At 35.9% G+C, this 18,746-nt stretch overlaps 1 protein-coding gene across 1 annotated transcript in view; it reads left to right on the top strand.

The window, feature by feature from the left end:
- Window positions 1-16,586, top strand: part of LOC101742423 (sensory neuron membrane protein 2) — a 53,323-nt gene extending 36,737 nt beyond the window's left edge. The window contains exons 7-9 of the mRNA XM_004933154.5: window positions 11,446-11,564; window positions 13,078-13,203; window positions 16,342-16,586. Of these exons, the coding sequence (XP_004933211.2) occupies window positions 11,446-11,564; window positions 13,078-13,203; window positions 16,342-16,515 (419 nt within the window). The 3' untranslated portion in view covers window positions 16,516-16,586. The remainder of the gene's footprint in view (window positions 1-11,445; window positions 11,565-13,077; window positions 13,204-16,341) is intronic.
- Window positions 16,587-18,746: the final 2,160 nt, after the last annotated feature.

Here is an 18,746-nt window from a genome sequence, read left to right as displayed (position 1 = left end):
GTTACTGTTTTACAATACAGGCCATTTGACAAACGTAATTTATGTTATAGGTTACAATAAATTCTAAATTCAAATGAAAATAATTTTGGAAGTATGGAATTGTATGTTCTGATTCAGTCATTTGTTTATTGATTAGTGTTTTGTTTTCACTACATTTGCATTTTTCTCATCAATATGAACACGATAAAAATCTATATATTAATACGTGAAGCAAAAACTTTGTACCCCTTTTTACGAAAATTGCGCGGATGGAGGAATATAAAATTTCCCACACTTATAGAGAATATAGAGAAAGAGTGCACAATGCTAATATTAAAAAAAAAATGCATAAAAGATACATTAAATCAATAAAGAAAACATTACACTGGCATGAATTTGTCACACACACACATATGTATATATGTATACTCTTTGTTTATTGTCAAACTTTAGTTTGTCAAAAACTGTGGTCAAATTGAAAATAGGTTAATATTGTTTATCTTTAATATTATTTGTCTATAGTGTAGTCTTGGCAAAATCTGTGATAATAGAAGTATAGTATAATATAAGTATATATATAATATAGTCTTTGACAATATAACCATAATAATGTTCAAACTTATAATATCAATTAATAATTATAGTCGAATTTCGACTACTGCGGGACCACTAGTACGAGTAATTGTGGAATAAGAGTTCTGTCGCGGTGGCAATTCCGCACAAACGTCTCCCAACAATAATGACGTGTACGGAGTGAACACTACAAGCAAACGCACGACTTGCTGTCGGTTTGAACGCTTCCGATCTGGAAATGTTGATCTAAAAAATGAGCTCCATGGTCGCCCGAAAACTAAAGTAAGCAACGACGAATCAAAGGCAATAGTGGAAGCTGGCGATACACAATCTACCGCTGAGTTAACAGTAACTTTCGACCTTAGCATCAAAGTAATATTGGTCCGTTTGCATCGAATTGGCAAGAAAAATGGATATAATAATCGTATATTTGTGCTTACTTTGGATTTGATATGTAGGTGAAGTAAATTAAAATCCGCGATTTTATAAATGCTATATTATTAATTGGTGACCATTTGTTAGATCGGATGTAGGCTCTTTCTCTTTGAAATTTATTATTTACCATCGAAAGCAATCGTATAGCCACTTCTAATTATGAGTGGTTACCGTCGCTGTAATGCTATGAACAAAACGGATACCCCTACTTAACCCGCTCACAAGTTTTCTGATTGAAAATTTTAGTATAATATAATATATCATTTATTTATTTAGTTTATTAGTTAGTTAGGTCACGGTCTTTGTGCTTATGCGGTCATCGAAGCTCATAGCGATATTAATTCCAAATAAACAATAATTTGAACTTTGACCTTTCAACTTCAAGGTATTTGGTTACGCGACCGTTTTAGGTACGTTTTTTAATTAGTTATTATTAAATTGTCTGTCAAAATGCTTTATGAAGAAAGTAAAAAAAGCAATCTGTAAGAACTGAAATTTTACGAATAAAATGTATGACGCGTTTTATTCGAATTGTATTTATATATGTCTGATATCGATACACTCTATCTAGATTATGAATGATTTAAAAAAAATTTGAATACCTCTTAGCACACAAAATTGTCAAACTAAAATTCATTTGGTCTCTGTAGACTCCGATACCCTTATTTGTTCAGGTAAGCACGTTCACGCATAATATACCTACGCATCCAAACAAACAAAAAAATAGTAAAATTACGAATTTGTTTTCATTCTTTTTTTTTTAATTTTAAACTCAATTCAAGCAAAATAATTTTAGTTCATTTTGTGTGAAGTGAAACATGAAAGTCCAGAATAAATTTTTTTAGAAAAATCATGGATGGAAAACGGTTAACAGAGTACTCAAATGTCGTCGAATAACAACCTCGGTCGTCCGTGACAAATAAAACTTTAAGGTATTCGAAACGTCGAAGATAATACAATTACAAAACGCAAGATTAAACGGTAAAAGTAGTTTTTTCTTGTCTACGGCTCGCGAATACCGTAAAAAATATTTAAAATAAAAGAAGCCTATATAATTTTAAAGTCGTCATGGCCTAAAGGATAAGACGCCAGTTCTATTTGTATCTAGCGATGCGACTTTGCCCGTATTCGAATCCCGCAGTCAAGTACCAGTTTTCCTGATGAAATACGTATTTAACAAAAGTTGACGAATGACATTCACGGTGTAAGAATAACATACGACGTCTTGTGAGAACGCACGGGTAAGATACCACTACTCTGCCTATTCTGCCGTGAAGCTGTAATGCGTTTCGGTTTTAAGAGTGGGGCAGCCGTTCTAGTATAAAAACGGAGACTCAGAACTCATCTCTTAAGGCGGGTGGCGGTATTTACGTTGTTGATGTCTATGGACCACGGTAACCGCTTAACACCAAGTGGATCATGAGTTCGCCCACCCATTTAAGTAATAAAAAAAAAACGCAGCTATACTTACTATATACGCGTGCTCTAACTATACTTACCATATACACGACTAGCCGACTAGCGACTAACCGTACTCGCCCGCTTCGCTGGGCATTTAAAACTAACATTATTATTTATTGTCTTTATTATTAGGGAGTCCAACACTCCTATAAATATTAGCCTATCTATTAAGTACATGTAATTTCTATATGGATACAAAATTTCAAGTCAATCGGGTGCATAGTTCAGTAGTTATAACGGAACATCCGTGAAAACCACTGTATATTTATATATTAGTATAGATAAAATCATATGATTTATGTAGTACATCATTCTCAAACTGCCCTTACCTTAGTCTAACAGAATATACTTAAACATTACTTTTATTTCATATACATATTTATTTCTTCGTAATATTTATTTCGTATAATGCGAAGCGGCGCGATGCGTCACGAGAAGCATGATACAATGTTTACCCGAAGTCACTCGATGATCATAACGGAAACGCGCCTATGTTAGCCAATATGCTTCACACATGTACTAAGAATGACGTTATACTCGTAGCCGATTTTAACAGAATTAAATTTCTAATGCTAAAGTTTCAAGTTCAATTAATTAACCAGTTATAAGTGTGTATTTTATAACAGTAGTTTCCATTTAAAAACAGTGAAAGTTTGCGCTTTTTTGTCATTTATTCAGTCCATTTTACAATTTCCATGGTTTCGAATACGTAGATATAGCAACTTTGTGTTCACACGGACAGCTAAAATTAGAACTCGTAAAATGAGGTTGAAATCTCAATTATATCGTAAACCGTCTGTCCTACCCTTCAAGGCGGAGCTCGTGAATGCCACACAACATAGACAAGCAAGCTAGTATGTCGCGTCACAAAAATTAGGGATAATTACATAGGTTTGTAAGTACTGTAAGTGCTTGCTTATAATTGTTATTGGGTTTGATTTCATTACACGATTCTATTGCTAAATTATAATTCTTTTTAAAACATACCGGCTTGTCTATTCATTTGTTGCGCGTCAACCACGCGACTCGTGAAGAAGACGAAACCGGGCAAACCCTATCAAAACTTTCTTACTATTAAAGTGCAATAAATGTAAAAATCGATTGATACATACTTGACTGAGCATCCCCTGAGAACGGCTCGACCGATTTATTTTTCGTCGTGTTTGTAGTTGTCAGGACGAAATTGTTTTTTTTTTAATATTCACATGATTGACGATGACCTCAGCAACGTGACCGGGCTTTACTAATCTAAATATAAATTTAAAAGGGAGAACGCTACCTAAAGTAGGTCGAAGTTAGAAAGTGCATTGTCTATATAATTTAAAAGGCAATCATAAAAATAAACAGCGCGGTTGGCTTATCAATTATTATATGTTTTAGTTTAAAAATAATTAGACTACCTCAAATATCAGAATTTACCTTTATTTCACTTATAATCAATGAAACGGTCAGTGTTGGTCTAGAATCAAGGCATTCACGGAAACATTAAGATTGAATACCAGGTTTGGTAGCTGAATTCCGTGAAGGGCACTATTGGCATAATATCGGAATTTTGTAGTTGCGTTTGTGATGGCGCACGTCGGTCGTGGGCGGAGGGAGAAACATCCCGTCCCCGCTCGGCGCGCCCTCCGGACGCTCAACACGGTGGAAACTGCATCATTCAATTTCATTTTTCCCATATTTGGTGTTGCGCTCTGAAAATTCGATTTGCTTCCTATACAGAACGTTCACTGCTTTTAGTAATAAATTTTTTATCTAAGTGAGTTATTTGACACAATCACTTCTATTACTGTTATCTAAAGTCTCTTTATATTTAACCGGAAATTAATAACGATGAATGAAGTAAACAAACGTCAAGATCTGACTGACTTTCATCATTATAAAGTCTCACCCTGTTGCCTTGATATGTATTTTCTACGAGCTTACGTTTTTTTTATTTATTGCTTAGATGGTTGGATGAGCTCACAGCCCACTTGGTGTTAAGTGGTTACTGGACCCCATAGACATCTACAACGTAAATGCGCCACCCACCTTGAGATATAAGTTCTAAGTTCTCAGTATAGCTACAACGGCTACCCCACCCTTCAAACCGAAAGCAATAATGCCTAACGGCAGAAATAGGCAGGGCGGTGATACCTACCCGCGCGGACTCACAAGAGGTACTACCACCAGACACAAGAGGTCTTACGTATTTTCGGATATCGCATGAAAATTACGAGTCTCTAATACGTGACACTCTGAAAGCGAAATTTATCTTCTCGTATATAATAATGACGAAACGATCGAAAAACTTCACCCAAATGAAACTAGTAACACATAGAAAACATTTTAATGGCTGCTTATGCCGCGTAGCGGTTTTGCTTTCCGCTTTGTAGGGTGCGACATCGGTTGTGCAACACAATTTAGACACTGTTCTCTTGTTTCAAAGTTTCTTGTTGTAATGTCTATCCGCTACGGAAACTTCCATTACGCCACTGGGCCGTGATCACGTTCATACTCTTATATTTATGTAATAAAAAGTAAATATATACGTAATTTGTGTATTTTATAATAATCCGGTCTTATCATAAATCTTTACATGTTTTCATGCCGCGTTTCTTATAACATTGTTGTTATAGTTTAAAATCACTTATTAATGAATACTAGAGGTCCCGCAGTAGTCGAAATTCGACTATAATTAATTGGAATTGTAAGTTTGTACACTATTATGATTGTATTTTATACTTCTATAATCACAAATTTCGCCAAGACTACACTATAAAAAATAGTAACAAAGACAAACAATATTTAATCTATTCTCAATTTGACCACAGACGTCAAGAACAAAAGTTTGACAATTAATAGTATGCATGCGGGTGTGCGTCAAATACATGGTATGTAATGTGTGTAATGTTTTCTTTATTGATTTAATATTTCTTTTATGCATTATTTAAAAAAAATATTAGCATTGTGCACTTCTTCTCTATATTCTCTATAAGTGTGGAAAATTTCATACTCCTCCGTCCGCGTAATTTTCGTAAAAAGGGATACAACATTTTTGCTTCACGTATTAATATATAGATGTCTTTAAATACATATTCAGCTAAAAGCAAAGAAATTTATCTAAATATATATAAATATTCGCCGACGTATACACTTAATCTATTCAACGGTACAGGGTTACGGATCCCCTCACGCAATCCCCTCAGGCAATCATCACGTGGATCATAAACTCTTAAACAGACGTCTTAATCTAATAAGAAGTGACCACTGAAGGGCGGAAGTCGTTAGTAAACTAATTTTACTGGATTCAGTGCTTTCCTTGACGCATTACTGCTTTACGGCTGAAATAGGCAGGATGGTGGGACCTACCCGTGCGAACCCACAGGAGATCCTACCACACGCAGTGTTTCGATTTGACCAAAGTAATGGCACCGAAGAATTCTTAAGTAATTATTAATTGAAAGCAAATGCGTAACACACCACAATGTGACCTGATGAATTTTTGAGTACGTCAAAATAGTTTAATAAGTTACAGTAACAATTGTAAGCCTGATGCGGAATTAAATAAAAATAACGATAATAACTCAAAACGAAGCGCTTTGACCTGTTTTCATCTAGTTTTATTCGCAAGAGCTTTTCAGGACTACTGCGCAGTACTTAATCCTATCGATCGTTGTCCATTGAGTGCCTACGATAGATAGGTGAAACCATACCAATGATACACTACCCCTCAAACAGATTCGCATGCACAAAATGTCAACATGGGCTTGCTTTGAAGACGTCCTTTGATCATTGGACCTTCAAATCATTGAAATGATTAAACGTGCTGTAGCTTCCTATATGCATAGGACATCGAAAGGTAACTAGCTACCTTTGTTGATGATTGATGTTGATGACAAACGTTTAAGGCTAGACCTCACTTTTTGCTATAAACGATTTATTTAGATGAATACTTTTAGTGCCTCAAACGGCAGACAAGACATGGCCCATGAAGGCACAAGGGCCCATTGAGGGTCCAGGTCACAAGACAGGTCTTTGACGTGGACTGACCAAATAAAAGCGGCAGTAATTGGCATTACACGAATGCTCGAAGAGGGCGGCCGTCAGAGAGGATTGACGGCGTGTTGTAAATCTTGCCACCAACGCCTGAAGTGGTCGCCTTAGTGGTCGTGGTCAAGTGATGATCACGACCACTAAATCAAGAGCGATACCGATAGTATAAAATCCATCTACAAATACCTACATGATAAATCAATCTTGCTGTTAACATTAACCATAGCACACTACGCTAGTTAAGTTACTTGATTATATTATTAATATATCATGTGTTGCATTCAATCCAAACTGCTATGAGTTTGCGAGCCAGAAGCGATTCATGATCATTTGTAAAATCATTTACATATTCATTTGCAATGCACGTGTTTAATCTTGTAAATATACGATTACTATTTACTTTCAATATCAGAAAATTGAATGCTAAAATGTACTTTGAATGATTGTTAAATAATTGAACAGATAAACAATGTAAAATAATAAAAGAAACAAATTAAGACAAAGAACTACACAACAAATTTTCTGATGGCTAGTGACTTTTTCAATTCAAAACCAAGTACAAGTATAATCAAAGAACCAAGAAGCAGCAGAAAAATGTATGAAGTGAATAAACTCACCGCCTCGAGTCGAGTTTCCTTTAGACTAGAAAGCAATTACTTTGTCGTAGATTCCATTACCTTTGAGCTTTGTGAATAAAAGAAGAAATATCTTATATTTTAATGATAAACTTAAAGAGTATAAAGACTAGCCGAGACTTGTGTAGTGAATAACTGTTTTCATGAAACACAATATCTATACTAATATGACTACTGAACCGTGCATCCGATGGACTTGAAACTTGGTATCCATGTAGAAAATACATGTACTTAATGGATAGGCTAATATTTGTATGAGTGTTGGACTCCCTACACCAGTTGCGGGGGCGTTAATAATGAGAATCCTTGTGGGGTTGAGAAATAATAATGTTAATTTTAAATGCCCACCGAAGTGGACGGGTAACGCTAGTGTTTATATAATAATAATGAGTTAATATATTTTAATAGTATATATAATAATAGCGTTAATATTTCATTCAACGTTGAACTTAGTCTAAGCTGCGAATTGATAATAGAATGATTTCATACGTAGCAACCGAGTACTTAGCCCATTGAGTTTCTCGCCGGCTCTTCTCAGTGGGTCGCGTTTCCGATCCGCTGGTAGATTCTGCGAAGCACGGCACTAGCTAGGGCTCGTGTTAGCAACAACGTCAGGTTTGCCCGGTGATGCTGATATTGTCTCTCAATACCATCAGTTTAGTTAGGAAAAAAAATAAAAACCGAATACTGATGACGAGACATCTTTGAACACGCACAGGTAGGCACTAACATACATCCCTGCATATTTGTGCCGTGAATGCGTTTCGATTTGAAGCATGGAGCAGCCGTTTTACTGTCGCACTGGGATTTAGAACTCATATCTCAATGTGGATTGCGGCATTTATGTTGTTGATATCTACGGAATTCATTAGCTCAACTATGCACACGAATTATTGCCACGGTGAACTGACAACATTTTATAAAAAATTAATACCCAAAATTTTAACTAGCGTAATTGTAACGTAGACCTCTAAACTCAATCCTAGTATTCATTTTATATATATATGGACTCAGGTAACCTCTTAACATCAGATGGATCGTAAACTCGTTCATATATATCAGCAATTAAAAAAATTGCGATTGTCAAGGTCGGACGGAGTTTAACGGGTGTTGTTATAATTTGAAATATTACAAACACAACATTGTTCAGTGATATATTACGTATTATTTTATATGCTGTCAATTTTATGGTGCAGTAAGCCTTGAATATAATTTCACTCTATCTTCGCATGACACGGCCTTGTTACCGCCAGGGGAATGTGTCGAGGTCAGCCTCTACTTGCTGTACGTGGTAAAACAACAGGGTACAATATTGTAATTTGTTCATCATTTGTTCTTATTCACTACCAATATTATTCCGACTACATACAATCACAACATGTCCGACTTGTGTGTATGATTTGCGCTTGACATGTTTTACACGAAACGCTATAGTTGCTAATGTTAAAGGAAGGTCTTATAGCCATGATTTGTTTTGCTTTGTAGATCGACGCTCCTAATTTTCTTATTTGAAACTTGTTTATCTTGACACAGGAGGAGGTGAAACGAAGATACAAAGTTTACGATTTTTTACTTATCTTTACGTACCTACAGTTTTTTTTTTTGTGTTGTCTAAAAAATCATACCACTGGTTCGTTTTTTACTAAGCCCAATATTATACTATGACTAAAAAAACCAATGCCTTCTCAGTGTACGGAAAACGCTGTCTTTGTGCCACTATAGTACTAAACTATCCTAGTGGTTAATTCGATGCTTTTAATTAAAAAACTCGCGCGCCGAAACTGTATTTAATTACTTAGCTTGGACTATTTATTTATTCATGTATCTCAGAATATTATTCGCCAACCAGTTTTACAAAGTAATGATATTGATATTTCTTGTCGTATCGATTTTTATATCGAATAATTTAAGGAGTTACTGTTTTCAAGCTGAGCCAGACCAAAACCAGAAAAAGACTAAATCGGTCTCCACAAATAAAAGTGTACCCATGAGGGTGACGATTTTTTTTTTTTTTGTAATTTAAAACGACAATATTAAGAACGTCAAGGAAAAACTTTTGTATTAATGGTGTCGAATTTTAAATTTATGTGTACATTTACCTTAAGTAGGTAGATACTCGAAGATTTTATCTCATAAGCTGTAGATTTTTTTTGGAATTTGGCAATGTTAAATTGAAAAAAATATTAAATTTGTCCTCCTTAGTCTTTTTCGGAATGTGATCTGCATACATAAATTTCCTAGGCTCCACTGAGGAAGATTTTAAACGAAAATAAACGCCTAAATAATTCGACTGCTGTGTTGTATTTTCATTGGAAACCTCTGCAAGGGAAAATTTGCGGAAAAGTCAAGTTCTAAAACTTTTTCCTTGCTTTTAATTGTTGGCCAGGTTTGATTTATTAATAATTTGAGGTTTCGCAGTAACGCTTAATTGTTTTTTTTTTTAAGTTACATTAAAGAGAATATAAGTTTTTCCTGTTTATGAGAATTTGGGAAGTATAATGACAGTATGAATTGCATCCACACTGATATAAATACGCCTAGTTTTTGCTTACAGCAAAATACTCGTAAGTAAACATAGCCTAACTATTAGGACAAGTCGAAAGGAAAAAACGATTTCTACACCATAAACAGTCATTACAGAACTTTGGCGTTGCATGCAACTTAATAGAAATAGTTTTTAGCTGTCCGATTGAATGTTCGATAGAAGTTTAATCTCGAACATTCCAACATACATACAAAGTATGCAGATTCAAAACGAAGTTCAGTTCTGTTCATCGAATACAAACCCAACAACGATTATCAATCCTTGTTTATATATTAATCTTATTTATTTATATTTTAATGTGGTTCGATTCCCGCACAAACATTCGTGTGATGAATACATTTATTTGCTCTTTGTCTGGTTGTATCTATAAAAAAAATGTATCTATATTAAAAAGTATTGTATATGTTTATGAGTCTCTGATTCCCATAACACAGGAAATCGTATTTTGGGGCTGAATGACCGTGCGTGACTTGTGCCCGGTTATTTATTTATTATTATTATTTATTGCGGAATCCTAATTAACTTTTTTATTATATAATATTATTATCATTTCTATTATTTCTCATCTCTTCTACTTCTTTTTTTTCAGGCATAGTGCCGAACCCCCTACGAGGTCATCGTGGCCTAAAGGATAAGACGTCCGGTGCATTCGTATCTAGCGATGTACCGGTATTCGAATCCCGCAGGCGGGTACCAATTTTTCTAATGAAATACGTACTTAACAAATGCTCACGATTGACTTCCACGGTGAAGGAATAACATCGTGTAATAAAAATCGAACCCGCAAAAATTATCATTTGCGTAATTACTGGTGGTAGGACCTCTTGTGAGCCCGCACGGGTAGGTACCACCGCCCCGCCTATTTCTGCCGTGAAGCAGTAATGCGTTTCGGTTTGAAGGGTGGGGCAGCCGTTGTGACTATACTGAGACCTTATAACTTTTGTCTCAAGGTGTGTGGCGCATTTACGTTATAGATGTCTATGGGCTCCAGTAACCACTTGACACCAGGTGGGCTGCGAGCTCGTCCACACATCTAATAAAATAAAAAAAATGCGCGTCTGGAGGGCAAGCGTGGTATGTGGGAATTGACGGTATGCAGATGTTGAGAGTAGGCCGCGGACCCAAGGATCTTTTTAGGGCCCCAGATTCGTGATTCTCCTCACGCAACTTGTCAATCTCAAATGTCACAGCTGACGCTGCACTGACTTAAATCTTTTTTTTATGTTTGAGAGATTACTGGTGGCCCAGAGGTCTTTCCAGTCTTACCGGGGCAGGTAGGCGAGCAAGGGCTCAGCCAGGAAGGGTGGGATTTGCTAACAGCTACCCGAGCGCCTCCAAAGGAGACCTAACAACTCAATAGCTGCTTCGCGAATGAATCTACCACCGGATCGGAAGCGCGACCCGCTGAGAAGATCCGGCGAGAAACTCAGCAGGCTGATGCATGGGTTAGGTTGCACGTCGAACTCTTTGGCGAGTTCGACGAGTACGGTAACCAGGGTCCCTACTCCTAGTGTTAGAGCTAAAGGTGTCTAATGCTAGGGTTATTGGATCTGATGGATCCGTAAGGACGTGTCTAGGGCGTCGACGGTGATATTGCTTTAGTACCTAATCACATATTTTAAATATTACTTACCTTGTCGCAAGCCATGTTCAGTTCATTATCTAGAACGGAAGCGATTTAAAACTTAAGATATTGATACATTGGCAGTTACGTGGAATAATTTAAGAAGTTTAAACTTTAAGAAAATTATTTGTACTTAATTATTTTTTTCTTTTTTTCAGGCGCCTTCATGGTTTTATCGTATCCGCACTTTTTATACGCAGATCCAATATACAGAAATGGTGTCGTTGGTATGAACCCGGTTGAAGATAAGCACAGGATAATGTTGGATATAGAACCGGTATGTATGTTTATTTCGACTTCTTTTACACGCTGCACAGGATGAAAACAGAGAGTAATACATATTTAGCATAAACATTTGTCGTTTCGCTTAGTAAATATGTATTTCATGCTGGGTGCATACACCCACCATAGTGCGATGACCTCGGAACGGTGACCGGCAAGATTTGGATGAGGAGAGCCGAAGACTGGGCTCAGTGGTGTGGATTGGGTTAGGCCTCTGTCCAGCAGTGGACGACTGTGGGCTGATGATGATGATGTATTTCACGAAAACTTGAATGTTAACTAAACATAATTTACAGATGCGATCTACGTTCCCACAAAACCGCGGATACGGCTTAGTTTTGGTAGATAATATCAAAACTAGTTGCGTACTATTGGTTGTAAAAAGATACTTTTATGTATTAGTATCTTGACCTGTATTAATGTTAGTCTGTTTAGTTATGTATGCGCTCCCGACCACTTCCAACTACTTTGTATTTATTAGATAAGAGGCATAAACGTCATGGACCACCTGAAATTATGCGTATTATTAGCAACTTGTTTACGACCATTGGTTTCTTAATATTCTCGCTAAGTTTTTCTGATAATCGTAGAAAATTCCCTCTGTAAGATGATGAGAATTTGAATGATTGATGAAAATAAAAAGTTCAATTGAACTTTGATTGAATTAATGAAAATAAATATTTCAATCATAGTCTACAATGTCTTAAGATTTTAATTTATTTTCCAAACTTATGTCATAAATATCACTTATGTCACAAATACGTGTAGTATTTGGTATCTCAAGAGTTAAGCTGGAGACTGCATTAAGAAATCTCAATCCCTTTGATACAGCTATTTAGTACTGCTACTTCCATAGTCTATCTAAAGTAGAAAATAGAACACTCATTATTTCAATCTACTTGCAGTTTCAAACTCATCTTCCAAAGTAGGCTTTGATGTTCTCAGCGTGAAGTCTTCATGTCATGAGTGCAATACTAACGCAAGCCCAACTATTGAAATTCGACCAAAATCATTGACATCTCAAGATTTAGACTCATTTCACGTATTAAGTTTTGTAATAGGGTTTTTTATAGACAATTTGAAAAAAAAATACAAAATTATTTCCTAATGTTTGTTATTGATAACAATAAAGTTCATCAATAGCTGTGAAATAGAAGAACTGTAATCGGAAAAACAGAAAAAAAAGTTCACTAATTTGTTTATCTGTGATAGATGATTAAATTCATTTTCCCCCAAATTTTTGGATAAGCTAAAATTTTACATAATTATTTAGAACTGAAGTGACTTCTTCATCTAATTAAGCAGAGTTTGTCTACTGATCTTACGACTATATTACGTATTCCAAATTCTATATGTTACGTATTACAAATTAGCTTGATTTTAGAAAATTATTTAAATAGGTTTTTAAATAATTTATTAAAAACTATATGTAATAAAACAAAAAATACTTAATATAACCACGAAGGTCCACGAGTCCAGTAATTTTAAGTTAATGTTATTATTTACAGAACACAGGAACTCCTGTAGTCGGAGCCAAGCGTGCGCAGTTTAATATTTTCATCCGCCCGATTTCGGGAATAGTGGCCACTGACAATATTAAAACTACATTAATGCCACTGTTTTGGGTTGAAGAGGTAGGCAGACAAAGATAGACTCATAATTAGATAATATAGTTGTCCCTAATTTAAGTAGTGCAAAAAAATTTGAGTGCCATTGATTTTCAATTGATTCCTTCGGATTTTGAGGTAAGCATTAAGTTCTCAAAAGTACGTAGTAGTTTAGTTTCAAGTACGTAGTTTTAACTCAACAGAAAGCTGACGATGTCAATGTTTGTTTAGAGATGAAACCATTGACAAAAGCAATGAGCATTGAACTTCGTTATTATTGAACCAGTCATTCCAAGGCAAGATCTTCTCGAGAAACTATTTTATTATTACGAGACATGTTGTTAAAAAATCTTCATCTTCAAATCAAGATTGCTGAAAGAACACGTTTTTTTCAGAATTTTGAATAATATCCCTCCTAGGAAAAGTATGTTTTCATAAAATCGTACTAGACGAGTACATAGGTTTGGAGTACACTTAGTTGCTATTGTTAGATTTTGTTTTGTTTTAAACAATATTTTAAGTGTATCAATCTCATCGATTTGTTCATTTCTGCAAACAGCATCATTTTATGTTTCTAGTTTAGTTATATTCATACTATTTATACGATTTGCACAAAATATGTACATAATATCATAAAGTATTCAGTCTGAGTGTAGTGTTAATACGATTCCATGTCATGTTGTATTCAAGGTGCGAAAGACTTCATCACTCTCCAGTCTAGGCCACAGCTATAAAATAAATTTAAATATTAGTGCAGCAGTGTAAGTTTTAACCCTTTAAAGTTCAAAAACAATACCAATTTATAGAATCATCTAGTTTTTATTTTTTCAAAACAATTTTATAATTTTGCTTATACATTTTACAATTGGCGATTTGAGATACGACTGTTTGTTTGATTTGTGTTTTCTTGTGATTGTGATTAACTTACTTCTAAATGCCGAAAACACGAGCATAAACATGGACAGCCCATACATCACATCTTATGGAATTACTATACGGAATTTGTGCGGCGAATTATTTCTATCGTATGTATTCTAAACGATCTTGTTGCAACTGGCGGCATTAAGAAGTTTTTTGTTATAATTATTTGCATCACATTGGCACCATAAATAGTATAGCACCTTATAAATCTTATATATCATCTAAGTCCAATGCTATGTTCATAAATGTTTCACTTTTACACTAAACACAATATTGCAAATTACCCGAGCACAACAATGGCGGAGAATTTTTGGTGCGTGAGAGCAGACGTAGACACTAACGCGCATGCGCATAGGGAGGAAAAGTTACACTTTCTTCCCTGTACAGCGGAGGAAAACCGAACTTTCGGCGTAGGTAGAAGAAAAACACAATTTTCAAATAAATTTGAGTTCGTTTTGGTTGGAGATAAGTCGGATAATTTCGGTTGGAGATAAGTCGGAATAAGTACCTACGGAGGATAACACATAGTATCTAGCTGTGGGCATTGTAAAGTCAATACGTTTTCTCGTACAAAGCGAGTTCTTGCGTTATTTAGCAATAATAGTGAATAGTGATAGTTGATTGACGATCGGGTTTACTTCTCTGAAAGTTCCGCTGTTATTCTTTGAAGTTATTTTTGATGCATCGGGTCGAATATTGAAATGAGGTTGTTTTTCGTCACAATTCGATAAAATACGTTCATTTCTCCTACCCACTAAAATCAGGATAACCGCAAACGCATGCTTCTTCATACATATCAGTTAACTTCGAGCTACACATTTCTCGAGTTTCCAGTACGTAAGCGAATAAACCACAAATTTATGGTGCCTTTGTCACATCGACTCCAAGCGGAGGATTGCCACCCTATTGTCTGGTTATAGAGTTAAGTGCGGTAACCTCCTACCTTATCCGAATTCTGTCTCGGACGGGGATCGCGTGAAGGAAAGCTTAGTGGGTTGCCCTCTACCATCTTCAGCCCTGACCTTGTTCGACCCGGCCTTTACCATCTTCCGTCGTCGAGTTCCACATATCCCATGCGCCCTCTTAGGTGCGACACCTAGGAGGAGGTTCGGAGTCGTCTGGAAAAAAGTGTTGCTACCTATCTTAGTAGTCATGTTCGAAGGTTCATATGATTTTTCAGACTGAGCTGTATTCGTTTAATACTGAATTTATTATAAACAGTTGAAAGTGAGTCGTTTTTTTTACATAATTGAATCTCATGAAAAAAATATATTTTTTCTTCAACTGTAATGAAGTTTCGACATTCACAAGTTCAAGTTTAGATATACTAATTGACATTATGCACCCGGTTTTGCTAGTTTGGTTTGCAATTTGCGACTGCAAAGAAATGGAGATGATAATAATAATAATAATAACCGGGAAAAATTCACACACGGTCATCTGACCCCAAAGTAGGATTCCCTGTACTATGGGTCAAAAATTAAAGTAGATACATACATTTAAATATATACTTATATAGACCAGTGACCCATCGGTAGTCGAAATTCGACTATAATTAATTGAAATTATAACTTTGTACATTATTATGATTCTATGGTTAAAGACTATTTATATTGTTTAATCACAGATTTCAATTTTATCGCAGACTATAAACAATAAGAAAAGTTTGACAATAAACAAATAGTATGCGTGTGTGTGCCAAATACACGGTAGTGTGTGTAATGTTTTTTTTTTATTGTTTTAATCTATTTATTATGCATAAATAAAGAAAATTATTAACATTCTGCACTCCTTCTCTATTTTCTCTATGCGTGTGTTGAAAATTTCATACTCCTCCGTCTGTGCGTTTTTGTTTCACATAGGTATTAATATATAGTTAATAATAATACTTATATAGATAATAAACACCAGTTAGCGGCTCTAACTACTGTATCACCGAGTTAGTCATATTCATTAGGTATGTGTTATGTGCGATGAGCCGGTGCTTGCTAGACATACAACTATTTCGTTTACCATCCAGGTACTTGTAAGCAGACATTGCCGATGCTAATTACTCAGGAGCTCGCAAAATGTAGTTAGATTTTTCAATAATTTATTATAATAAAACACAAATAAGTTGTATGGGTTGTAATTTTAACATGTATGGTAAATACAAAATATTTAAATTGGATTGTTTGTCTCCTTCATTGAATGTGTACTTAGGAATACAGCGAAGAATTAGTAATATTTTTTTTCTCGTTTCAGACTTCAAGACTTCCGCTAAATTTTGTAGAAGAGATTCAAGGAAGATTGTTGAGACCATTAAATTTGCTGAGTATTCTCATACCAGTAATTGTGGCTATTTGCTTTGTGATACTCGTAATAGGAATATTGGTCACAATCAGAGCCAGTTCAAAACGAAATAAGATTAAACAGTGATCAATTTTAATAAATAGTTTTTAATTTATATACTATAGGGGTTTAAGAAAATAAAGATGTTTGTACATTTACATTTTGTTTTATTAGATACATTCTTTTAGTCACCCTAAAATCATCAAATAGTTTAATCTTTAATAATCAAGCTACGTCTACAGACCTTATATTTTCAAAACTTAATATTTTAAATTTCAGCTCCACAACAGAATGACACCTTTTTTCATAAGACGCCTATCTGAGAGTCAGTGGTTTCCGTCGCTCGAACATTACAATCGTTCGAGGCCTAATAAAGCCTATCCTGGAATACATTTTAAAATCTGAAAAAAAAAAATGTCAGAGTTATGTATCACTAAAATATGTATTGTGAATATTAAGCTATATTTTGTGAATTGTTTCGCAGTAATTACATTTGTTTGTTTAAAAGAAGTTGTAGTTGCTATAACCATCACAAAACGGCTAATTGTGTAAAAACTAAGACGTAGCTTTTTGTAATAAACAAGTAATTTTAATGTTTTATATAATTGTATTATATTTTCGCTGTAATAGACCTTATGTGTGAGAACCCATTTTTTTTTTTTTCGGGTAGAGGGCCGATCCTCCTACGAGGTCCCCGCGCCTAGGGGGCGCGCGGGGTATGTGAGACTTAACGATCTGCAGGTGTTGAGAGCAGATCGCGGGCCCAAGGATTTTAGGGCCCACCCACTAAACGACTCCCCTGCACTCTTACACCCGACGTCCGATCTCCGTCCGGGGTCAGAACCTGGACAGAGTAGGGGATGTGTGAGAACCCTGGCTTAACCCCGACATACACTATTATGATTCTATTGCCAAAGACTAATCATCATCATCATCATCATTTCAGCCTATCGCCATCCACTGCTGAACATAGGCCTCTCCAATAGATTTCCAGTGCGACCGGTCCATTGCCACCTGCATCCAACGAGACCCAGCGCTTTTTACTAGGTCGTCGGTCCATCTAGTAGGTGGCCGTCCCACACTGCGCTTGCCAGTACGTGGTCGCCAGGATCTTTCTGCCCCATCGACCGTCCTCTCTTCAAAGACTAATATACTTTTATAATCACAGATTTCGCAAAGATTACCCTTTAGATAAATATTAATAAAGACAAACAATATTTAATTTAATCTCAATTTAATCACAGACGGCAAAAAAGTTTGACAATAAACAAATAGTATGCATGCGTGTGTGTGTCAAATACACGGTACCTAGTGTGTGTAATGTTTTTTTTATTGATTTAATGTATTTTTATGCATAATTAAAAAAATATTAACATTTTGAGCTCTTTCTCTATAATCTCTATACGTGTGGGAAATTTCACACTCCGTCCGCGCAATTTTTGTAAAAAGGTGTACAAAGTTTTTGCTTCACGTATTAATATATAGATAACTAAGTAGATGTGTTTTTAAACTGAAAATAATTTCATACTTACTCTTTTCCACGGACAGCAAAGACGACAAACCACAGCTTCAGGACGAAGATTTTATTTATTCATATCAGGGAAGTAGCGTATCCCCGGAAATTCGAATTAGACACAAACTTAAGTTTTGACTGTTGAAGTTTTGAACAAAAATGGAAGAGCAAGCTGGCCCACCTGGTGTTACTGATTACCGGAGTCTAAAATTACAACTTGGACGCCGCCACTCACTTACAGACATGAGGTCTCTGAGGGAAGTCTCAGAAGACGGCATAGAATAACGAGCTATGACCCTTCAAAACGGACCACACTAAATCTTCAACTAAGCTAATAAAGCCAATTCAACCCGTTGAAGACACAAGTTTGCGCGTTCACTGCGAAGAAGGACCCCTTTGTCATGGCGCCGCAATTCCAAGGAGTATCCCTGCAACCTTCCGAGAGTATCGGGATCCTTGGGGTCGACATTTCGAGCGATGTCCAATTTCGGAGTAATTTGGAAGGCAAAGCCAAGTTGGCGTCCAAAATGCTGGGAGTCCGCAACAGACGGAAGCAGTACTTCACTCCTGGACAAAGACTTTTGCTTTATAAAGCGCAAGTCCGGCCTCGCGTGGAGTACTGCTCCCATTTCTGGGCCGGGGCTCCCAAATACCAGCTTCTTCCATTTGACTCCATACAGAAAAGGGCCGTTCGGATTGTCGATAATCCCATTCTCACGGATCGTTTGGAACCTCTGGGTCTGCGGAGGGACTTCGGTTCCCTCTGTATTCTGTACCGCATGTTCCATGGGGAGTGCTCTGATTG

This window comes from Bombyx mori, chromosome 1, assembly GCF_030269925.1.
Source record: "Bombyx mori chromosome 1, ASM3026992v2".
Lineage (NCBI taxonomy): Eukaryota > Metazoa > Arthropoda > Insecta > Lepidoptera > Bombycidae > Bombyx > Bombyx mori.
Note: the sequence above shows the minus strand (reverse complement) of the source record. Positions and strands in the feature narration are given on the sequence as shown.